At 42.2% G+C, this 19996-nt stretch overlaps 1 protein-coding gene across 1 annotated transcript; it reads right to left on the reverse strand.

Moving 5' to 3' along the window:
• Window positions 1–985: 985 nt before the first annotated feature.
• naf1 (nuclear assembly factor 1 homolog (S. cerevisiae)) lies at window positions 986–18547 on the reverse strand. Its single transcript, XM_086120774.1, has 9 exons — window positions 18463–18547; window positions 15469–15695; window positions 15278–15395; window positions 8053–8146; window positions 7888–7970; window positions 5472–5632; window positions 5324–5375; window positions 1656–1737; window positions 986–1564 (listed from the first exon to the last, which is right to left on the reverse strand). Exons 2-9 carry the CDS (start codon window positions 15693–15695, stop codon window positions 1239–1241), a joined length of 1143 nt encoding a protein of 380 aa, XP_085976900.1. The 5' UTR covers window positions 18463–18547; the 3' UTR covers window positions 986–1238.
• Window positions 18548–19996: the final 1449 nt, after the last annotated feature.

The following is a 19996-nucleotide window of genomic DNA, read 5'->3' on the forward strand; positions in this document are numbered from 1 at the left end:
CTGCAGCGCACTGTCACTGTCAGACGAACACAGAGAAGCTCAGAACACTGTAACCTTCCACACAAAATAGTTCCAAACAAGTAACAATCGCGTCAGTGGCATACATCGTGTACCTGTATGATATATAGAGAGAGAAGAACAGGTAACTTTGGTCTTGTCAGTGGAGCAATCTGGCAACTTTTTAAAAGTAAACTTTCCATTCATAAACTCTTTAAGTATCCGTTTTTGGTGTCTCGCGCTGCCCTGGCTGGTAAAACAGACATGGGCGTGGACTTCTGCAGCGCGCTTGTTGTTTAGTTTCTGGTGTGTTTATAGAGCAACGTAACATCCGCTTGTGACGTGTGCCGCGTTAATCTCGCGAGAAAAAAATTAATCCCGTTAAAATTCATTTAAATTAATACCAATAAAAACGCGCTAAACTGACAGCTCTAGTTAAAACATAAAAAAATAAAATAAATTACACGATGTACTATCGCGACAGTCACACGTTGACTTGAGTAAACGAAATTTCCAGCAGCACTGATTGGACAAGCAATGTAATGTGATCATCTGCAGCCAGTGATGGCCATGCGGGTGTGTCATAACTAAATGACATGGTGAGTCGGGTGTGTCTTAACCTCCGTGGCAGAGGCTCCGTTTGAACCCCTGAGACTGACTCACCGAACCCCTGGGGTTCGATCAAACCCAGGTTAAGAACTACTGATCTAAGAACTTGATGGTGGCACGGGCACGCGCAGTGGCTCCTCTTGTTGTCTGGTTGAGAGGGAAGAAATGTCATCGGTGCTGTATGTTGCACATAAAGCACATTTGACAATAAAGTTGTACTTGACTTGATCTATGTCTATATATACCCCCCTTCCCCACAAACAGAATATATAGTCACGTGTGTGTGTGTGTGCACTTGTCTATAAAAAATTGGAAATACTACACATTTTTTGCCCGTTTTTGCTTTTTTTTTAAACAGATAAACAAATAAAATGAGACATTTAATGACAAATATCAGCCTTTTTATTTCTCTGTTGCAAAGTTGAACAAATATGAAAGAACCAAGTATTTTAAAACATACAAAGGTTCTGCCTGGAATGTACATCTTCATTGTTTTAAGTATTAAAGGACCAAATAAATGTTAGTTTCATGACATTTTTTAAATGAATCAGCCGATTAATCAGTCTTTGGATTTTTTCTATGGCACATTGGAATCGGCATCGGCCTAAAAAAAAAAAAAATCCACATTGGTTTCATTGTGGAGGAGGTGGTGGTGGGGGAGGAGGAGGAGGATGGAATTTTGAGAATGGGACAGAATTTGGTAGCCAGAGTGGAGAGGTGTATGATGGACTAAAATATGATGGAGGGGGGAATAGTGGAAAGGAGATTGGGGGAGGAGGATGGGGTGGATAGAGGCAGGGAGGAGCATGGTATCCTCGGGGAACATCTCTGCGCAGGGGTGGCTGTCTCGAGTGACGAAAAGGTGGTTGGTTGGTGTTTACATTGGGATGACTGAATGGAGCACCCGTACGTCTCTGTGTTACACGTTGAGGCGGGAGACTGTTCACTCTAAGACTTTCTATAAGGGGACAAAACATTCAAAATGAATCCATGAAAGAATCACTTCCATTCTTCTAAACGAGAGGACAAAATATTTTTAACATTCTCACCTGTGTTGTTGTGCTGCTTTTTTGTGTTTTTCACTCTCCTCTTGGCTTGCTGCTCCTTCTCATCATCACTGTAATCTAAAGCCTGGAGAGTGAAACAATCATTAGCCATACCCCAGTGAAAGAGAAATCACTTCCTTTGCATGCTTGAGACATGCATTACTGTCATCACAAGAGGACCTTGTTACTTACACAGAATACAGTGGTATGACCGCACTCTGTTCCGGGATGCTGGTTGACTGTTGAGTCAATTGGAAAATTGACCCAACGGTCACACATCAGTCACACAGACACTTCTTTCACGAAAAGCTGTGAAGTTGTCTAAAAGTCCCCTTGGTAGCAACCAACCGAAACAAAGCCCGTAATAGCGCTAACATGGCAAAACAAAAGCAACACTTCTCTTCAGGCATCCACATAAATACTGGCAATCAGCTTGAAGTGACCTGACACTGAAGCATTATCAAGTGCTGAACCAAAATACTTCTGGTGCATTTTTTATGTTGTTGCATTCCAAATTGCGCATCATTTGCGGGGGTTATACTTGAAGGTATGTCTAAACCCCTACATTGTAAAGTTATAACCCACCGCCTTGTTTAATTTACCGTATTTTCCGCACTAAAAGGCGCACTGGATTATGAGGTGCACCTTCAACGAATGGCCTATTTGGTAATTTTTTTCAGATATTGGACGCACTGGATTATAAAGTGCAATCTACAATGCATCCACTAGATGGAGCTACGCTCCTTCTGTTCGACTCGAGAGGCGTTCATTACTGCCTCCGAAAAACGCAAATTAACGATAACTTCAATCAAACTACAAAAATTGAAAATAATGCATCAAAACAGAAAATCATGTGAGGAAATCACAAAATAAATTCTATAGCCCCCTACAGAATTTATTTGGGCATTTCTTAGAGCGTAGCTCCAACAGAAGGATCAGATGTCAGAAAAATGTAGGAGACTGGACTGTTTTGTTATTTATTCCTTTGGTGTGTACTGTATTCACAAACAAGGATATCTCAAAATAAATTCTGTAGGGGGGCTATAGAATTTATTTTGTGATTTCCTCGCTTGATGTTCTGTTTTGATGCATTATTTTCAATTTTCGTAGTTTAATTGAAGGAATCGTTAATTTACATTTTTCAGAGGCAGTCATGAACGCCTCTCATGTCGAACGGAAGAAGAGAAGGCACGGAGATGGACAAAGATGCAGTTGTATTTGTTGAGACTGTGAAAACCATTAATATAATGTGCGTTTTAAAAACCAACACCAGAGCGCTCCTTTTTTCGGAGCTGCAACAAAAACCTAGTTAATAAAGCAGCGACACAATTCACTGAACCAACAGCAAGTTATGACATTGTAAGCATGTCTCCAGCAAGGAGCCATCTTGGGGTCGACGTATTACCGTAATGACCATACACAATGCACACCGGATTTTAAGGCGGGCTGGGAGCTTTTAAGAAAATGGATGACTTTTTGGTGCGCCTTATTGTGCGGAAAATACGGTAGTGCTATTTTTCTGGCAAACTTTCTAAAAAGACCACTAGTTTGCTTACAAATACTCCAATTTGGTGTTTGGTTGGAGATTTTGTTTGCTTGGGCACTTACAGGCAGACCCTTGCCCCTGCGTATGCCACAAAGGGGTGTGCTTGTTGTGTACAAGTGATGGATCAAACAGAATAAAAATATTGCCTTCACCACAAGAAAAAAATAAAATCCAGCATTACAGGTAAAGGGGTGTTCGGGACTAATATTTTCTTTTCAGCACTAGGCTTAACTGACAATGAAAAACATTCAGTCCTTTGAACATCTGTCAATAGGGGTGTTCACACGGCACACATTTGCTCCGGCGCTGCACCGATGTATTTTGTTGCGATATATTTTGCACCGCAGCAAATTGTGTGCAGCGTTCACACGTACAAAGCCGCTGAGCGTGTCTGCACCGGCACAACGTCGGTGCAGCCCCACTTACGTTCACACGGCAGTTTCTGCAGCGGAGCAAAACGACAGAAAACAAATGAGCTGTCGTGTTGGTTCTTTTTAAAACGTATACACAACTCAAGCGACTACTGGACAGGCACGTCCTTCTCCTTCTCGGTCTCCGTGCCTTCTGCTCGAGAGTGACCGCCCCCGAAAACGTAAATCAACGATGACTTCACTGACACTCAGAAAAGCAAATACGTAATGCGCCAAACAGAAAATCAAGAGAGGAAATCACAAAATAAATTCTATGGGGGGCGGGGGGTTGTGAACACACAACAAAGGAACAAACTACACAAACAACTCCGAGACAGTCCAGTCTCCTACAAAAGGAAAGATGTTACCAGCCAAGTCTTGTGTCGTTACTAAACAAACACATGACGGAAGTCCGACAGAGCCCGAAAGCAACGCATTCTCGCCGTATGTAAACTCTTCACAAGCATTTGCTCTGGAGCAAATTTAACCCAGTTGCATTCACACGTGCAAATTTACATCGGTGCTGCTTCGCAAACGAGCATTTGTTCCAGAGCAAATTTTTAAACCACCTCCCTGAGGTGGATCAAATTTGGTCCGGTGTAAGCTGTTTTCCGGGGCTACGTCGGAGCTAATTTGCACGTGTGAACGCTCTACTGGGGCAGACCCGGCGTAGCACCGGACCAAATCTTGCCGTGTGAACACCCCTAAACTGTGTAAATCAGTATTCTCCCAGAAACTGCCCCCGCACCCACCTCCTGAACGTCATCTGTCTCATTTCAACAATCTGCTATTGCTTGAATGGGAAGATATTTAAAACACGGGGCACAAAGGGTCTTCTTTAGTGGGAGTTTTTTCAAATAGGAGGTCAATGGAATGTGGAATTTCACTTCTGTACACTATATTTGCAAACGCCCGACACCTTGTCCGAATAAAATGCTAATTCATTGATGTATGCAGATGACAAAAACTGTACATACATCTGCAACAAGGTTCTACAATTGAAAACTCCCTCATGGAGGTCCAATCACCTGACAGACAATTTAGAGTCATACAGATATGCCACAAGGCAGGTAACACAAGGCCGGTTCTCCCTTCCTAAACCAAAAACAAAATCACTTGAACTGTTGACGACGGCGAAGTGGAAACATGGAATGACCAAACTGACAAGGAAATCACGATTCAAAAGTCCAAGAAACATCTGGGAGAGTAACTGAAGGATGTTCAAGGAAACCTTTGTCGTTTATAAAATGATCTTATACTGGATTATAGGGTTCAATACATACTGCTTTTTTCCCCAAATGCATGTTCTTTTTTTAATGTATACTGTTTTTGTAATTTCTTTCTAAAATTTTTTTCTTAAGTGCACAGCTAATGGGGATTATAAAGTATTAAAAAAAACAAACTAAAAACAAACAAAACAGTAATTTTATTGCTAGTCTGTCTGGGAGCATTGTGTTCAAGGTTGAAAAAAAAAAAGTTTAAAAAAAGACCAATCGAGCATAGCTGTCCCGCTGTTCTGATTGGATTGGATCAAACTTTGTCAAATGTACTGTATGTGTAACATGTAACATACAGCACAGATGAAATTTCTTCCCTGATGGAGATGTCAGTGTAGATAACCACATAACTATTTTTGACATTTAGCAAATTTTAACAATTTGCTTCAACACTGGCATTTTAACAACTTATGCAAATATTCAAGCAGCATAATGTACCTCGACTGGGGGTTCTTGATCATTTTTCCAGGATGCATCTGAGCCCTTTAAACTGCAGGGAAAAAAGAAATAAAATAACACAAAATAATTACATTGTATCAATAGGGGAAACATGATGCGCCATACGCTCGTGAGTCTATGTAGTCACCTTTGAAGTTGTTGCAGGAGGACGTATTCAGTATACTCTTTCATCTCTGGAGCGTAATAAACAATTTGTCCAAGTGTCAGCGCCTTACTGCTTAGATCATCAGAAGAGTTAGAACGCAAGATATACAGAGGTCTGGATACAGGACCGAAGACTTCAAAAACCTGAGTCACACAGAAAAGGGAATTCAAATGTACTTCCTGGTTAGTCAGTATTTTTGCATAACATTGTCCAGTAGGTTAAAAAAAGCTATTATATAATATTACTGATAATTGGAATATCAGTGAATGTGGCCCAAGGAAAATGCACATGTACACTGTTGTTGCACACAGGTGTTGTGATGAGCTTAATGTGTGGGTGCACTGACAGAACATGGACACACAGTGCTGCTACATTAAAGCATCCGTGAGAAGATTGAGAAAAAGTGCTGATAAACGAAATAAAATGTCAGCGTTGACCTTTTCGATTAAGTTTATATTGGGAAACCTCCACAAGTCATGATGCCATCCCTCCTGACTCTCTTGTACAGTCTCAGAGGTAGCAGCCAATTTAGCACAAAAACCCTTCTTCTCATCATCACTTACTCATAATTTCCCTGGCTTCCACTGCACACCAACATGAAAAAAAATAAAATAAAAAAAATTATTCCTCGTCTGACCCCTCGGGTGGTGTCCGTCCCCCATTCAGCTCGGGTTCTCCACCAGGGGCCAGCAAGCTTGAGGGTTCTGCGCAGTATCCTTACTGTTCCCAGCACTGCGCTTTTCTGGATGTTGTTCCCGGGACTGTTGCAACCACTCATCTAGTTTGGGGGTCACTGCCCCGAGTGCTCCGACCACCACAGGCACGATTGTCACATTTACGTTCCAGGCTCTCTCCAGCTCCTCTCTGAGCCCTTGGTAATTTCTCTAGTTTCTAGTGTTCCTTCTTTCTGATGTTTCCATCATTTGGGATCGCAACATCCACTTCCACTTTTGTGTTGGATCGTCTCAGGTGCCTCTTTGCACAAGCGACACCTTGGGTCTTGCCTGGTGTGGTATATCTGGGACTCAATGGCTCTGGTGCTCAGGGCCTGCTCTTGAGCAGCCAGGATGAGTGCCTCTGTGCTGTCCTTCAGGCCAGCCTTCTCTAGCCCCTGATGGGACTTCTTGAGATCAGCCACTTCAGTTATGGTCTGGTGGTAAATCCCGTGTAGGAGCTTGTCCACCCATGGTCCCTCTTCCAGCATCTCATCCTCTGTTCCCCATTGTCTGAGACATTCTCTGAGTACGTCATCCATTGGAGCCTTCTCCTTGATGTATTCATGGAGCTTGAATGTTTCATCCTGGACAGTGGCTCTCACACTCACAAGTCCCCGGCCTCCTTCCTTTCGGCTTGCGTACAGTCTCAGGGTGCTGGATTTGGGATGGAACCCTCCATGCATGGTTAGGATCTTTCGGGTCTTAGCGTCCGTGGTCTGAATCTCTTCCTTTGGCCACCTTATTATCCCTGCAGGGTATCTGATCACTGGAAGGGCATAGCTGCTTATTGCCCGGGTCTTGTTCTTGCCATTGAGCTGGTTTCTTAGGACTTGCCTCACCCGCTGGAGGTAATTGGCCGAAGCCGCTTTCCGATGGGTGAGATGAGGATTTTTAATTGTTTTTATCTATTATATAGACACACATTGACTTCAGCAGTATCTATACTTTCTTGGGCTAAACATTGGGTATTCTGTGGCACCAGGAAGTTGCCACGTTACATATTTTTAGTATGTGTACAATGATAGCCGTTACATAAAAAAAAAAAAGAAAAAAAAGTAGTCATGGCAGCTAACTTTCTTTTTCAACAATGTACAAGCCTTAATCCAGTCATCTGTATGCTGATCCCCTCATCCACACGAGGGTGGCGTGTGTGCTGGAGCCGTTCCCAGCTGTCTTTGGGCAGCAGGCGGGGTACACCCTGAACTTGTTTCCAGTCAATCCCAGGGCACACAAGTGCCAGTGCGTGCTCAAGGTGCTTCAACTGGGGACGCAGTGGGCCAATGAGTCAGGCCGCCCTGATGGAAAGGGTTCAAGCACGAACTGCTGGTTGGTTTTAGGGCTGCCTTTGGAAATGAGTGATATGGGAGCGTGCTTTGCCTCTCTGAACACACATATTGTCAAAATAGTGCATGTGTCACAGTGAATTTCCGAACACGCTCCTAATGTAGATGATCATGGATTTTGTCAAACTGATTTCCCCTCATCAAATAAATGAAATGAAAATTGATATTTCTTGACTGGTCCATCCTTAAAAGGAAGAAAAAAAAGAAGAAAACCTGCAAAATATCTATGCAAAACTGCAGTACATAAAGTCTTGGTCACAAATGTAAACCTCCCCATGAGGGAACAATCAAACAATCCAAATACAATACAACAGGTAGTTTGCTCTGTCATCAGCCAACCTTGCCCAAAGCTCGTCGATCGGATCGAAAGATGATGCTGTCATCATTTAAAGCGGGCGAGTCTTGCAGAGACTGGATTATTACTGCAGAGACAGGACATATCATGACTTAATTGAGAAAATAAACAACAATGAAAGGTATGTGTGTGTGTGTGTGTTTACTTACTGAGCTGTTGTATGATGCTAGATACTGTTCCTACTGGCTTTAGTTCAACATCATTTGGTAGTGACACAGTCAGCTCTTCCACCGCTGGCAAATCCTGCACAAAACTATGAGTTAATGTGTTGCATTTTTGAGTATATGGCTTTATTTTTTCAGGGAAAGAAAAAAAAACTCTACAGTGGACTTGGAAATGAAATGTGGACTGAAATGAAAATTCTTAGCGGAAAAATGTCAAATTAATTTAAATGTTACATCCTCAATGCACTGTAAAAATTCTACAAAACGGGAAAAAAGACAAAATGGGCAATCTTCTTGCTGACCTCAATTTGCTCTCTGCAGTTATGAAGGTGACACAGATCCCTTGAACTGGTTGTAAATATTTTAACTATCTGTGGCAATGGTGTTCAAGTGGTGCTTTGATTTTGTTTTAAAGTCCTACTACACTATTCGACTATGTAACACAAAGATAGCCATTCTCAAGTTCTGAAGGTGTCTGTCGCATTATGGTGAATTTGAGGCAGGTAGATAAATTTTTTGGATATATATATTTAACACCAAAGTAACAAAAAAAATCCATATAAAATTAATTCATTTATACTTATGTTAACTGTAGGAATTTAAAGAAAAATAGCACATGTAACAAGCTTGCAGTGTCACACAGTGAGCGTTCACATCTAGAACGGTGTGAAAAATTGTTTGCCCCTTCCTGATTTCTTATTTTTTTGCATGTTTGTCACACTTACATGTTTCAGATCCTCAAACAAATGTAAATATGATTCTAAGTTAACACAAGTAAACACAAAATGCAGTTTTAAAAGGGAGGTCTTTATTATTAAAGGAGAAAAAAAATCCAAAGCTACTGTACATGGGCCTGTGTGAAAAAGCGTTCACCGCCACTGTTAAAACATAACTGTGCTTCATCATGCCTGAGTTCAATTTCTCTAGCCCCAGCAAGGTTTGATTTCTGCCACACCTGTTCTCAATCAAAAAAATCACTTAAATAGGACCTGCCTGACAAAGAAGAGCAAACCAAAAGATCATCAAAAGCTAGACATCATGCCGAAATCAAAAGAAATTCAGGAACAAATGAGAAAGAAAATAATTGAGATCTATCAGTCTGGTCGAGGTGATAAAGCCATTTCTAAAACTTTGGAACACCAGCGAACCACAGTGAAAGCCATGAGCCACAAATGGCGAGAACATGGGACAGTGGTGAAGCTTCCCAGGACTGACCGAACGATCCAAATTACCCCAAGAGCGCAGCGACGACTCATCCAAGAGGTCCCAAAAGACCCCACAATAAAATACAAAGAACTGCAGACCTCACTTGCCTCAGTTAAGATCAGTGTTCATGACTCCTACCATAATAAAGAGACTGGGCAAAAATGGCTTGCGTGGCAGAGTTCCAAGACAAAAACCTACTGCTGAGCAAAAAGAACATATCATTTTTGCCAAAAAACATATTTTGTCATCCCGGCCGGGGAACAGTGGACCAGCTCCACACCCTTGGCAGGGTACTTGAGGGTACGTGAGAACTCGCCCAACCAGTCGACATGTGCTTTGTGGACTTGGAGAAGGCGTTCGACCGTGCCCCTCGGGGAGTTCTGTTGGGGTGCTTCGGGAGTATGAGGTACCGAATCCCCTGATACGGGCTATTCGGTCCCTATACCACCGATGTCAGAGTTTGGTTCGCATTGCCGGCAGTAAGTCGGAATCGTTTCCACTGAGAGTGGGACTACGCCAAGGCTGCCCTTTGTCACAAATTCTGTCCATAAAGGTATGGACAGAATTTCTAGGCTCAGCCAAGGTGTTGAGGACTCCAGTTTGGTGGCCTCAGTATTACATCTCTGCTTTTTGCAGATGATGTTGGACTGTTGGCTTCTTCAAGCAGTGCTCTCCAACTCTCACTGGAGCATTTCGCAGCAGAGTGTGAAGCAGTTTGGATGAAAATCAGCACCTCCAAATCTGAAACAATGTTCCTCAGTCGGAAAAGGATGGAGTGCCCTCTCCGGGTAGGGGATGAGAACTTGCTCCAACAGGAGGAGTTTAAGTATCTTGGGGTCTTGTCACGAGTGAGGGCAGCAGGGAGCCGGAGATCGACAGGCGGATCGGTGCAGCGTCTGCTGTGATGCGGACTTTGAATCAGTCGGTCGTGGTAAAGAAGGAGCTGAGCCAAAGGGCGAAGCTCTCCATTTACCGGTCGATCTACGTTACCAACCTTCACCTATGTTCACGAACTATGGGTCATGACCGAAAGAACGAGATCCCGGATACAAGCGGCTGAAATAGGTTTTCTCCGCAGGGTGTCTGGCCTCTCCCTAAGAGATAAGGTGAGAAGCTCAGTTATTCTGGAGGGGCTTAAAGTCGAGCCGCTTCTCCTTCACGTCGAGAGCCATAAGGTGGCTCGGGTATCTGATTAAGATGCCTCCCTGGTGAGGTGTTCTGGGCATGTCCCACCGGCAGGAAGCCCTGGATGACCCCGGACACGCTTGGAGAGACTGTCTCCCAGGTGGCCTGGGAACGCCTTGGGATTCTCCAGGAAGAGCTGGAACAAGCGGCTGAGGTGGGGGACATCTGCACTTCCCTGCTAAAGCTGTTACCCCGCGACCCGACTCCGGATAAGCGACTCCAGATGGATGGATGGATGGAACATCTTGATGATCCCCAAACTTTTGGGAACATACTCTGTGGACTGACGAGACAAACGTTGAACTTTTCGGAAGGTGTGTGTCCCGTTAGATCTTTCGTAAGTGTAACACCACTTTTCAGAAAAAGAACATCATACCAACATTAAAATATGATGGTGGTCGTGTTATGGTCTGGGGGCTGTTTTCCTGCTTCAGGACCTGGAAGACTTGCTGTGATAAATGGAACCATGAATTCGACTGAATACCAAAAGATTCTGAAGGAGAATGCCAGGCCATCTGTTCGCGACCTCGAGCTGAAGCGAACTTGGGTTCTGCAGCAGGACAATGATCCAAAACACACCAGCAAGTCCATCTCAGAATGACTGAAGAAAAACAAAATGAAGACTGTGGAGTGGCCTTGTCAAAGTTTTGATCTAAAACCTATTGAGATGCCGTGGCATGGCCTTAAAAAAGCGGTTCATGCTCGCAAACCCTCCAATGTGGCTGAATTGCAACAATTCTGCAAAGATGAGTGGGCCAAACACTTTCACACAGGACCATGTAGGTCTGGATTTTGTTTCCCCTTTATTAGTAAAAACTGCATTTTGTGTTTATGTGTGTTATCTTTGACCAATATTTACATTTGGTTGATGATCTGAAACATTTAAATGTGACCAAAAAATAAATAAAAATCAGGAAGGGGGCAAACACGTTTTCACATCAGTGTGTGTGTGTGTGAGTGACCCAATTATTATTTCTGACCATGCCTCAGTGAGTATTACAATGACTCTTCCATTTCAGAAGACAATACTTACAGAGCCGCCTGATACACTTCTGTTGGCAGATTCAAACTTTGTACAGTTTATGACAGAATAAATGTATTACCGCATTGGCCCGAATATAAGACGGCCCTGATTATAAGACGACCTCCTCTTTTTCAAGACTCAAGTTTGAAAAAAGACTTTTTGAACACCAAATTAATTTTTATACAGAAAATAATTACAGTAAATCTGAAAAAAATGATTATAACAATATATTTGAGAGAAAAAGCATGTTATTTTGCCTCATTCACATCTTAATATCTGAACATTTAAATATGTAAAGTGCAATCACACATCATAACTTCGCCTCAGCTGCCGGTTAACCCGGCCGATCTTTGACCCACTTTTCTCCAGATTGCCGCTACGTTTCTCCATTTTCTGATCTCTTCTATTATTTTCTTCTCTTTTCTTTCTTGTCACAATTTTTTATTTTTCTTCTTCGCGCTACCGCTATTTTTATTCTTCGTGACAGGGGTTCACCTTGGCCTGGGAGTCAAGTTCAGCATTCGCTTCAATGATATCTGGCGCCATCTAGCGTCGTGAATGGGTATAATGTCTAGACCAAGAATATAAGATGTCCCCCACTTTTTCAGTTTTATTTCAATGCAAAAAACACCGTCTTATATTCGGGCCAATACGGTATTATTAGGGTTTTTTTTGTGTTTTTACAGCTAAATAAAACCGATGATAGTTCAGCCTCAACTATCTGGGGGACATTTGAGGGTGTCTCAGAGGGCAGAATATTTATTGATCAGCTCATATTAGGAAGATGAAAAATAGGGAATTTGAGAAAAAATATCTTCAGGAATTGAAGCTCTGGATGGCCACACAGCAACCAAGTATCAGATTTTTCCTGTTACAAAGTCTTACTTCGAGCCTCATCCATTGTTTGAACAATGAGAACGAGGTATTAAAAGAGGGTGTAGTTGACCTCTTTCTCTAATCGGAAGAACAATTCTGCAAAGATGAAAATTGTACTTATGTTTTTATATTTGTTTCAGGCATTGCCTGTTGTTTTTCATACCACAATCTTTTTTCAAGAGTTTTAATCCATTTTTTTCTTCCTTAATATGGAACAATAAACCAGTTTGGATGCAAAAACAAATTATGTGAACATCAGAAGATGTAAGTGGGCTTTCTATTCAAAATTTGCACACATATTATTGGGCTGCAAACTTTAATGCAATTTCTTTGTGGTTTAAAGTTGGAACAAAGGACATAGGACATCACACAATGCGGCAGGACGAACAAAATATCTGACTGCCAGGCTTTTGTCGTCGCGGTCGTGAAACTTCCCAGATGCCAGATTACCAATCGTTGAGTATGTCAAACGACATATGCTTTGTATCATCAAAATCGGCTCAGAGATACTAGGTTTGTATGTGACACATCTGCTGGCTCAAAATCGGGGCGACATTCGTGAAATCTGACATCCGCATTATTAGGGTGGATACACAGGTTGGTTGTACCGTTTACCACCCAATTCAAAGCTTTATTTGTTTTACTTGACACTACAGTGAAACTCCTCTACAACGAAATCATGTTTGCAGCAATAAAAGTTTCACAACGGGGGTTTTTCACTGCAGCAAATTTGATCTCAGATGTGAACACACACACACACACGCACACACACACACACACTTGTATGTGTACTCTTTATTTTTATTTCGATAGTTGATCACTTTTACCCTCTCTTCCAGCATCAGAGCCCTTCTTGTCTTAGCTGCTTGACATCCAAAGGTCCGTTTTGTAGCCATTTTAGCAATGCAACGTCCATGCTCGTCTGAATGCAACAATAATACTTCCTGGACCCAGTGGCTTTTCTTTCCACCATCTCACTGTCTCTAACTCGACCTCCCTTCGATCGCCACCCTAGACAGCGTTGCTCAGCTGATGTCATGCAATGAACTTTTAAGCCAGCCACGGAACGCTTCGTAGTCCTCGATGGCCATAGTTAGCTCTCAAAGGCTAAAAACCTTACTCTAACTGGAGCGCTTCTCTCTCATTAGCGCTGCAGTTAGCGCAAGGTTTTTAGCATGATAACAAGTAAAGCATTTTCTTAAAAAATGCTTCGTAAAACGAGGAAACGTTCGTTTATTTGAATGTCCGTCGAGCCATAAGCAATTTACTCTGAGCAGCTAATCGGATGCCTTCCACTCTATCTTCTACGGATCTAGCTTCAGTATCTACACATATCGACAGTGAGGTCCCGCTTGGCCAATCGGAGGCCAGGATGATGCTCGGTAAGCCAATGGCAGAGCAGCTATGAGGATGTTGCGTTCAGGAAATTCGCAGCTGTGACCGAAATAAACATCGTTCACAATGTAAACCAGTGGGGTGGTTACTGTTGCCGATTCCGAACGAAGCAGTAGAGGTCATTGTTGGATTAGACTTCGTTGTAGTGAATGTCTTCGCGAGGCTGGAGCAGAGAAAATGATTTCGTATAACGCAACAGGGTTTTTTTTTCGTCGTATGGGGGGCAGTAGAATGGGAATGGTGTTCATGCATGAAGATTTTGTCACATTAGGGGGTAATTTCGCTCATGTAGGTTTCGTTCTAAAGGAGTTTCACTGTATATGCCTCTGGCACAGATCTAAAAATTAAATAATCATAATTTTAATAATAGCAATAATAATAAATAACATTGCTTTGAACACTCTCACTTTCAACCAAACTTTCCAAGACATATTTGATTTTTCTCAGAGTCAAAGCACACTGAACCAAACACCGTGGATTTTGTGAACCCCCTAAAATTTACCTTTTTGCTTGTTTAACTTGGGGCAAAATTTGACTGAATTAAACTGGTTTTAAGTAATTTGGCTGCTACTCTCTTTAATACATTCAAACAACTAAGTGTTGGTTGTTCATACTTATAAACTTAAACTTATGTCTTGAAATTTTATTTACGTTTTTCTGTTTTTAATAAATGTTTTATGTCTTAAATTTGTAAAATAAACGTTTTTATTTTTACTAATTAAGTTTTTAGTAAATTTACGAAATTAATTTTACTAATTAATCACCCGGTGAATGTGGATATGAACTGGTTGAGTTCGGAACCTCTACCAAGGTTAAGAAAAAAAAACTGTTGTTGGAGGGATGCCAGTTATTAAGGTGTCCTTGTATAAGGCCTGTCCTGACGACACGCGCTCAGGCAGCATTTTTTGCATTCCACTTCCACTCAGATTCATGCATGTGTGTGCTCTGGTTTTATGTGCACTGTGCACATGGCATATGCATCAGCGTGTCAGTTGAATTTCCCTGGGGGGACACCAACCAGGATAATAAATAACAGTTATAATATACAGTAATCCCTCGTTTATCGCGGTTAAGGGGACCAAAACCACCCGCGATCAACGAAAATCCGCGAAGTAGCGACCAATAAACATATACAGGTAAAAAAAAATATATATATATATATATATATATATGTCCCCCCCCCGCAAAAAGTCCGCAAGCGGTCCGCAAGAAGCTGCAAAACAACAGCGAGTCACATAGAGCAACATACAGTACTGTACTCCATGTATATGATTTATTTTTCATGAATATGTTTGAAAAAATCCGCGATGCACTGAAGCCGCGATAAACGAACCGCGAAATAGCGAGGGATCACTGTATATCCATCCATCCATTATCTGATCTGCTTATCATCACAAAGTCTAAAAAAGAAACTTAAAATGGCTCAAATTTTGGGAAACACTGCTCTATGTTACGCACTGTATATTCTTGGCCAATATGGTACTTCACTTACATATGGCAAACAAGTATACCAAAACGACTAACCTCAAGTAAAATTTCATCTTTTGTTTTGAAGGGAGCTGGTTGGCTTAAATCCTCGTCGTCACCAGCATTTTCAAACACAGTGGGAGATGAAAAAGATGATGATGTAGAGGAGCTGTCACTAAGAACAGAAAAGAACCAACTTGACATTTAAAACATTTCCTCCGTGCAGTTATATTATGGTGTTCTCATACCTGTCGGAATCTTCTGACGCTTCACTACCAAAGCCCTCCATGTTACGCTCACACACCAAGGATGGCATTGCTGCAGCCGACACTGTATGTGCACATACATGTGTCTCTGGATTCTCTTGCGAGTCCACACAGTGTGATGTCACCGGAGTTTCCACTTGATAGGCCATGTCTATCGCATTAGAAGATAGTTCCATCTCTTCATTCTTTTGCAGAATCATTTCCTCCATCTATAAAAAAGTTACATTTAAGATCGAGGTGTCAAATGATCACGTTAATTGTGATTAATTAACTAGTCATATTTAGCATGTTGTGTTTTTTAATCACGTTAATCTAAATTTTAATCTCTAACTTTATTGTTTCTGTAGGTGGGTTGCCTTTTTCTAAGATCCCTTTTTATGTGTTGGCTTCCTGTGTTCGAGTTGTTGAGGGAGGGGAAACAACTGTCAGTCACAGCCTGAAGCGGACATTGATTGGCTGTCATTTTTTTGGGGCTTGTTTAGCTTAAGCTGATTGGCTCCCATTGGAGTTTGGCGGGCTAAGTAAGCAGCGGTGAGAATAGGAGAGGTGAAAATGGAGGAGTATGTGAGAGTTCTCGGCACAATGAATGGACAATTCACATTCCAAAAACGCCCTGACGGCACCATTGATAAAGGTAGAGTGTTGTGCCCAATTTGTAGGAAGGCGTTTGCTTACCACTGAAACAGCTCAAGTTTAGCCTCGTACATCAATGCAAAGCACCCAGTTGTGAGTGCAGCCACGGCTAACATTAGGGGTGTTCACACGGCGAAATTTGCTCCATTGCTGCGCCGGTGCTACCCCAGCACCGAAAGCGTTAGCAATAGAGGGAGACATAACAAAGCTCTTCGCCAAACTAACTAAACTAGCACAAACAACAAACTAACACCCCGCGTACGAGGCATGAAGTCAACATCACTGCTGTGTCCTCTGTAGCCTACTAGAAGTGGTTGATGTTTATTTCGGCACTTTATTTTGTCACGATGAACAATGTTATTTCTGAAGTGCTAACTTACAGCACCATGCTCGAAGGGTCAGTTTTATTTATTATCTGAAGCAAGTTCCGTGTTCAGTACTTGTATTGCTCAGAAAAGTGTTCTTACTGTTTTTGATATGTTAACCTAAGCACTTTTTATGGACCTGGTGTTCTCTATAGTTTTTATTTTGTAATTATTTGGAGATTTACAAAAACAAAACAGTGATATTCCCCGATGGTCGAAACTAAAGGTTGCAGGTAGGATTTGTGATTAGTCTCAAATACAGCAGAAAGTAAATGGCTCGGACTGCGGCTGTTCATATCAGTTTTAAAAACAATTAAATATTTTATAATACCACTTTTTTTGTGATGTGAATCTTTTGATCTGCCTCAATGCTCAATAATGTAATGAATCTAAAACGAAAATAAGGGTTTTCTGAGTCATTTTTAAAGGAGATTAAAATATAGATTAATTAGATCTATTAATTACAGATCATAATTAATGTCACATTTTTTAAATCTCTTGACAGCACTAATTTAAGCACAAAATGTAAGTACACAGGCGGCCCAGTGGTCCAGTGGTTCGCGCGTAGACTGCCGGCAATGCTGACTAAACTGTGCCATTTGTGCTGTAGTGAACAAATTGCACTTATTAAGGGATTGGGTACCTCGTTCTCCCAAAGCACCTTCCACAGAAATCCCCGAGGGACATGGTGGAACACCTTCAACAAGTCATCAAAAGACATGCGGGCTGGTTGGGCGAACTCTCGTGCACCCTCAAGGACATTGCTCAGGGTGGAGAGCTGCTCCACTGTTCCACGGCCCGTATAAAAACCACCCTGCTCTTCCTGAATCTGAGATTCAACCTCCCGAAGGACCCTCCTCTCCAACACCCCTGAATAGACCTCATCAAATAGGGGACCTCCACCCCAGTCTGGCAATTCAGAAGCACTGTCACCGGTGTCCATGTAATGTTGTAGAGGCTTGTCAACCAATACAGACCCACACCCAGAGTCTTCAGCAACTCCAGGCAGATATCATTGATACCTGGGGCTTTGCCACCGGGGAGCTTTTTAACCACCTCAGTGACTTCAACTCAAGAGATAGGAAAGGCCACCTCAGAGTCTCCAGACTCTGCTTTCTCAATGGAAGGTGTGTTGGTGGAATTGAGGTCTTCAAAATATTCTTCCCACCGATTCACAACGTCATGAGTCAAAGTCAGCAGCACACCATCTCCATTATTCAGAGTATGTACAGTGGACTTGTAAATGTTGCCCTTCAGCTCCACACAATAAGATATTTATGGTTTAAATAATAAACATGACAGATGTCTGGCATGAATACCGAGATACAGGTATTAAATTTTGTCCATTGCATTCAACCCCAGTTGTCAACAGAATGACTTGTCGCGAACGAATAAACAAGCTCTGGCTTTCAAAAACAAATAAATAAATAAATAATCATTGTAATTATCTGGCAATTTATCAACCGGTTCAGAACGTTAGTAAAGGTATGGTAAAACGTTGTTTTCATAGCATTAAAATCAATCAAACGTCAGCGAGCTCCGAAACAACATGCGACACGTGACTTTTTTGTGAATGCAAATACTTTGTTTTTCTGCTTTCTTCCATGAAATTTTACCGCTGGAAATTGCGGATTTCTCCATTGTGAGACAAATTACGTTTTTTTTCTTATCTTCTTTTGATGTCTTCTTCTTATTACGATCAAAATCAAATATGTCGTAAAAGAGGCAAACTTATCACCACGATTGACCGTAAACAGTCAGGATTTTTCAATTACTGTTTTTTTACTTTAACCATTTTCAGTAGAGAAGTACATCTACTTTTGCACTTCGTAAACTCTATTTCAGCGAGTTGATACTAACTTGAAACCTGACCAACTTTGTTCAATAAATACTGACGAATTGTATCCATTTTTTCTAAAATAATAATAATGGATATCAAAACCACTTGTAATAAATTAAATAGCACAGCGATTCCTACCTTTTCTCGTGGAATTATTTTCTTCTTCTTCTTCTTTTTCTACTTCTTCTTCTACTCCTACTACTTCTTCTTCTATTGCTTCTTCTTCTTCTTCTCTCTTCTCCACCTGCTCCCTCCCCGTCCTCTTTCTCCGCCGCCCCATCGTTTGTGTTTCCTGATGCTTGGCATGACGGCACAGTGTACCGCCATGAGCTGGACGAGAGTGTTGACTAAGACGTGCAAAAATTCATTTAAAAAGTACCATCACCTAAAATTTCGGTTATGGTATTATTTCGATCCTAAATAATGCTCCACAAATTAATGCAGTGGTTCTTAACCTTTTTAGAGGTACCGAACCATACCAGTAAATATGCACGTTCACCGAACCCTTCATCAGTGGAAATTTTTTTTTACAAATTCGACATATTTAAAAAATGTATTTATTAGAAAAAGTAAAAAGTAAATACAATTTCAAGAGAAGTATACTTTTTTTTTTTTTTTTTTTTGTACGACATACTATTGCGACAATCACACGTTGACTACAAAGCGAACTAAAGTTCCTACAACACTGATTGGACAAGTTGTGGGACAGCTCTCTCCAAAGGGGTTGGACTCTCTTCCACTCTGGAGTTGCTCATGGTGAGAGGCGTAGAGCAGGTGTGGGCATATTCATTGCCCCCTGGCTCAATGCCTGTACATTGGGGTTCACACCGGTGGACGCGAGTGGTGTTTTGTTATTGGACTTCTGTGCTCACCACGGATTGTCCATAACAAACACTACGTTAAAACATAAGGGTGTCCATATATGGATTTGGCACCAGGACACCCTTGGCCCCAGATCGATGATTGACTTTGTGGTTGTATCATCAGATTTGCGGCCACATGTTTTGGACCCTCAGGTGAAGAGAGGGGCGGAGCTGTCAACTGATCACCACCTGGTGGTGAGTTGGCTCCGATGGTTGGGGAAGATGCCGGTCCAACCTGGCAGACCCAAACGTACTGTGAGGGTTTGTTGGGAGCGTCTGGCGGAATCCCCTGTCAGAAGTAGTTCCCACTCTGACCTCCGGCAGAGCTTTTCCCACATTCCGGGGGCAGGCGGGTGACATTGAGTCCGAGTGGACCGTGTTCTGCACCTCTATTGTTGAGGCAGCCACTTGGAGTGGTGGCCATAAGAAGGTCGGTGCCTGTCGTGGCAGCAACCCTCGAACTCGCTGGTGGACACCGGCCGTAAGGGATGCCGTCAAGTTGAAGAAGGAGTCCGATCGGGCTTTTATGACCTGTGGGACTCCAGAGGCAGCTGATGGGTATCGACTGGCCAAACGGAACGCAGTGCACGCAGAACGCAGAGAAGGTGTTCGACCATGTCCCTAGGGGAGTTCTGTGGGCGGTGCTTCAGGTCCCTATTCCACAGATGTCAGAGTTTGGTTCGCATTGCCAGCAGAAAGTCGCAATAGTTTCCAGTGAGAGTGGGATTGCGCCAAGGCTGCCCTTGGACAGAATTTCTAGGCGAGGCGTTGAGGGGGTCCAGTCTGGTAGCCTCAGTATTGCATCTCTG

This window comes from Hippocampus guttulatus, chromosome 9 (assembly GCF_054856545.1).
Source record: "Hippocampus guttulatus isolate MCC_2025c chromosome 9, RoL_Hgut_1.0, whole genome shotgun sequence".
Lineage (NCBI taxonomy): Eukaryota > Metazoa > Chordata > Actinopteri > Syngnathiformes > Syngnathidae > Hippocampus > Hippocampus guttulatus.

What these genes read in the sequence shown, in the direction of transcription:
- naf1 (XM_086120774.1), bottom strand. Translation starts at nt 15,695, where the DNA reads ATGGAGGAAATGATTCTGCAAAAGAATGAAGAGATGGAACTATCTTCT. An exon ending in CTCCTGCAACAACTTCAAAG is followed by an intron (nt 5,376 to 5,471) that starts GTGACTACATAG and finishes TTTTCCCTGCAG; the next exon opens with TTTAAAGGGCTCAGATGCAT. An exon ending in ATCAAGAACCCCCAGTCGAG is followed by an intron (nt 1,738 to 5,323) that starts GTACATTATGCT and finishes TTCACTCTCCAG; the next exon opens with GCTTTAGATTACAGTGATGA.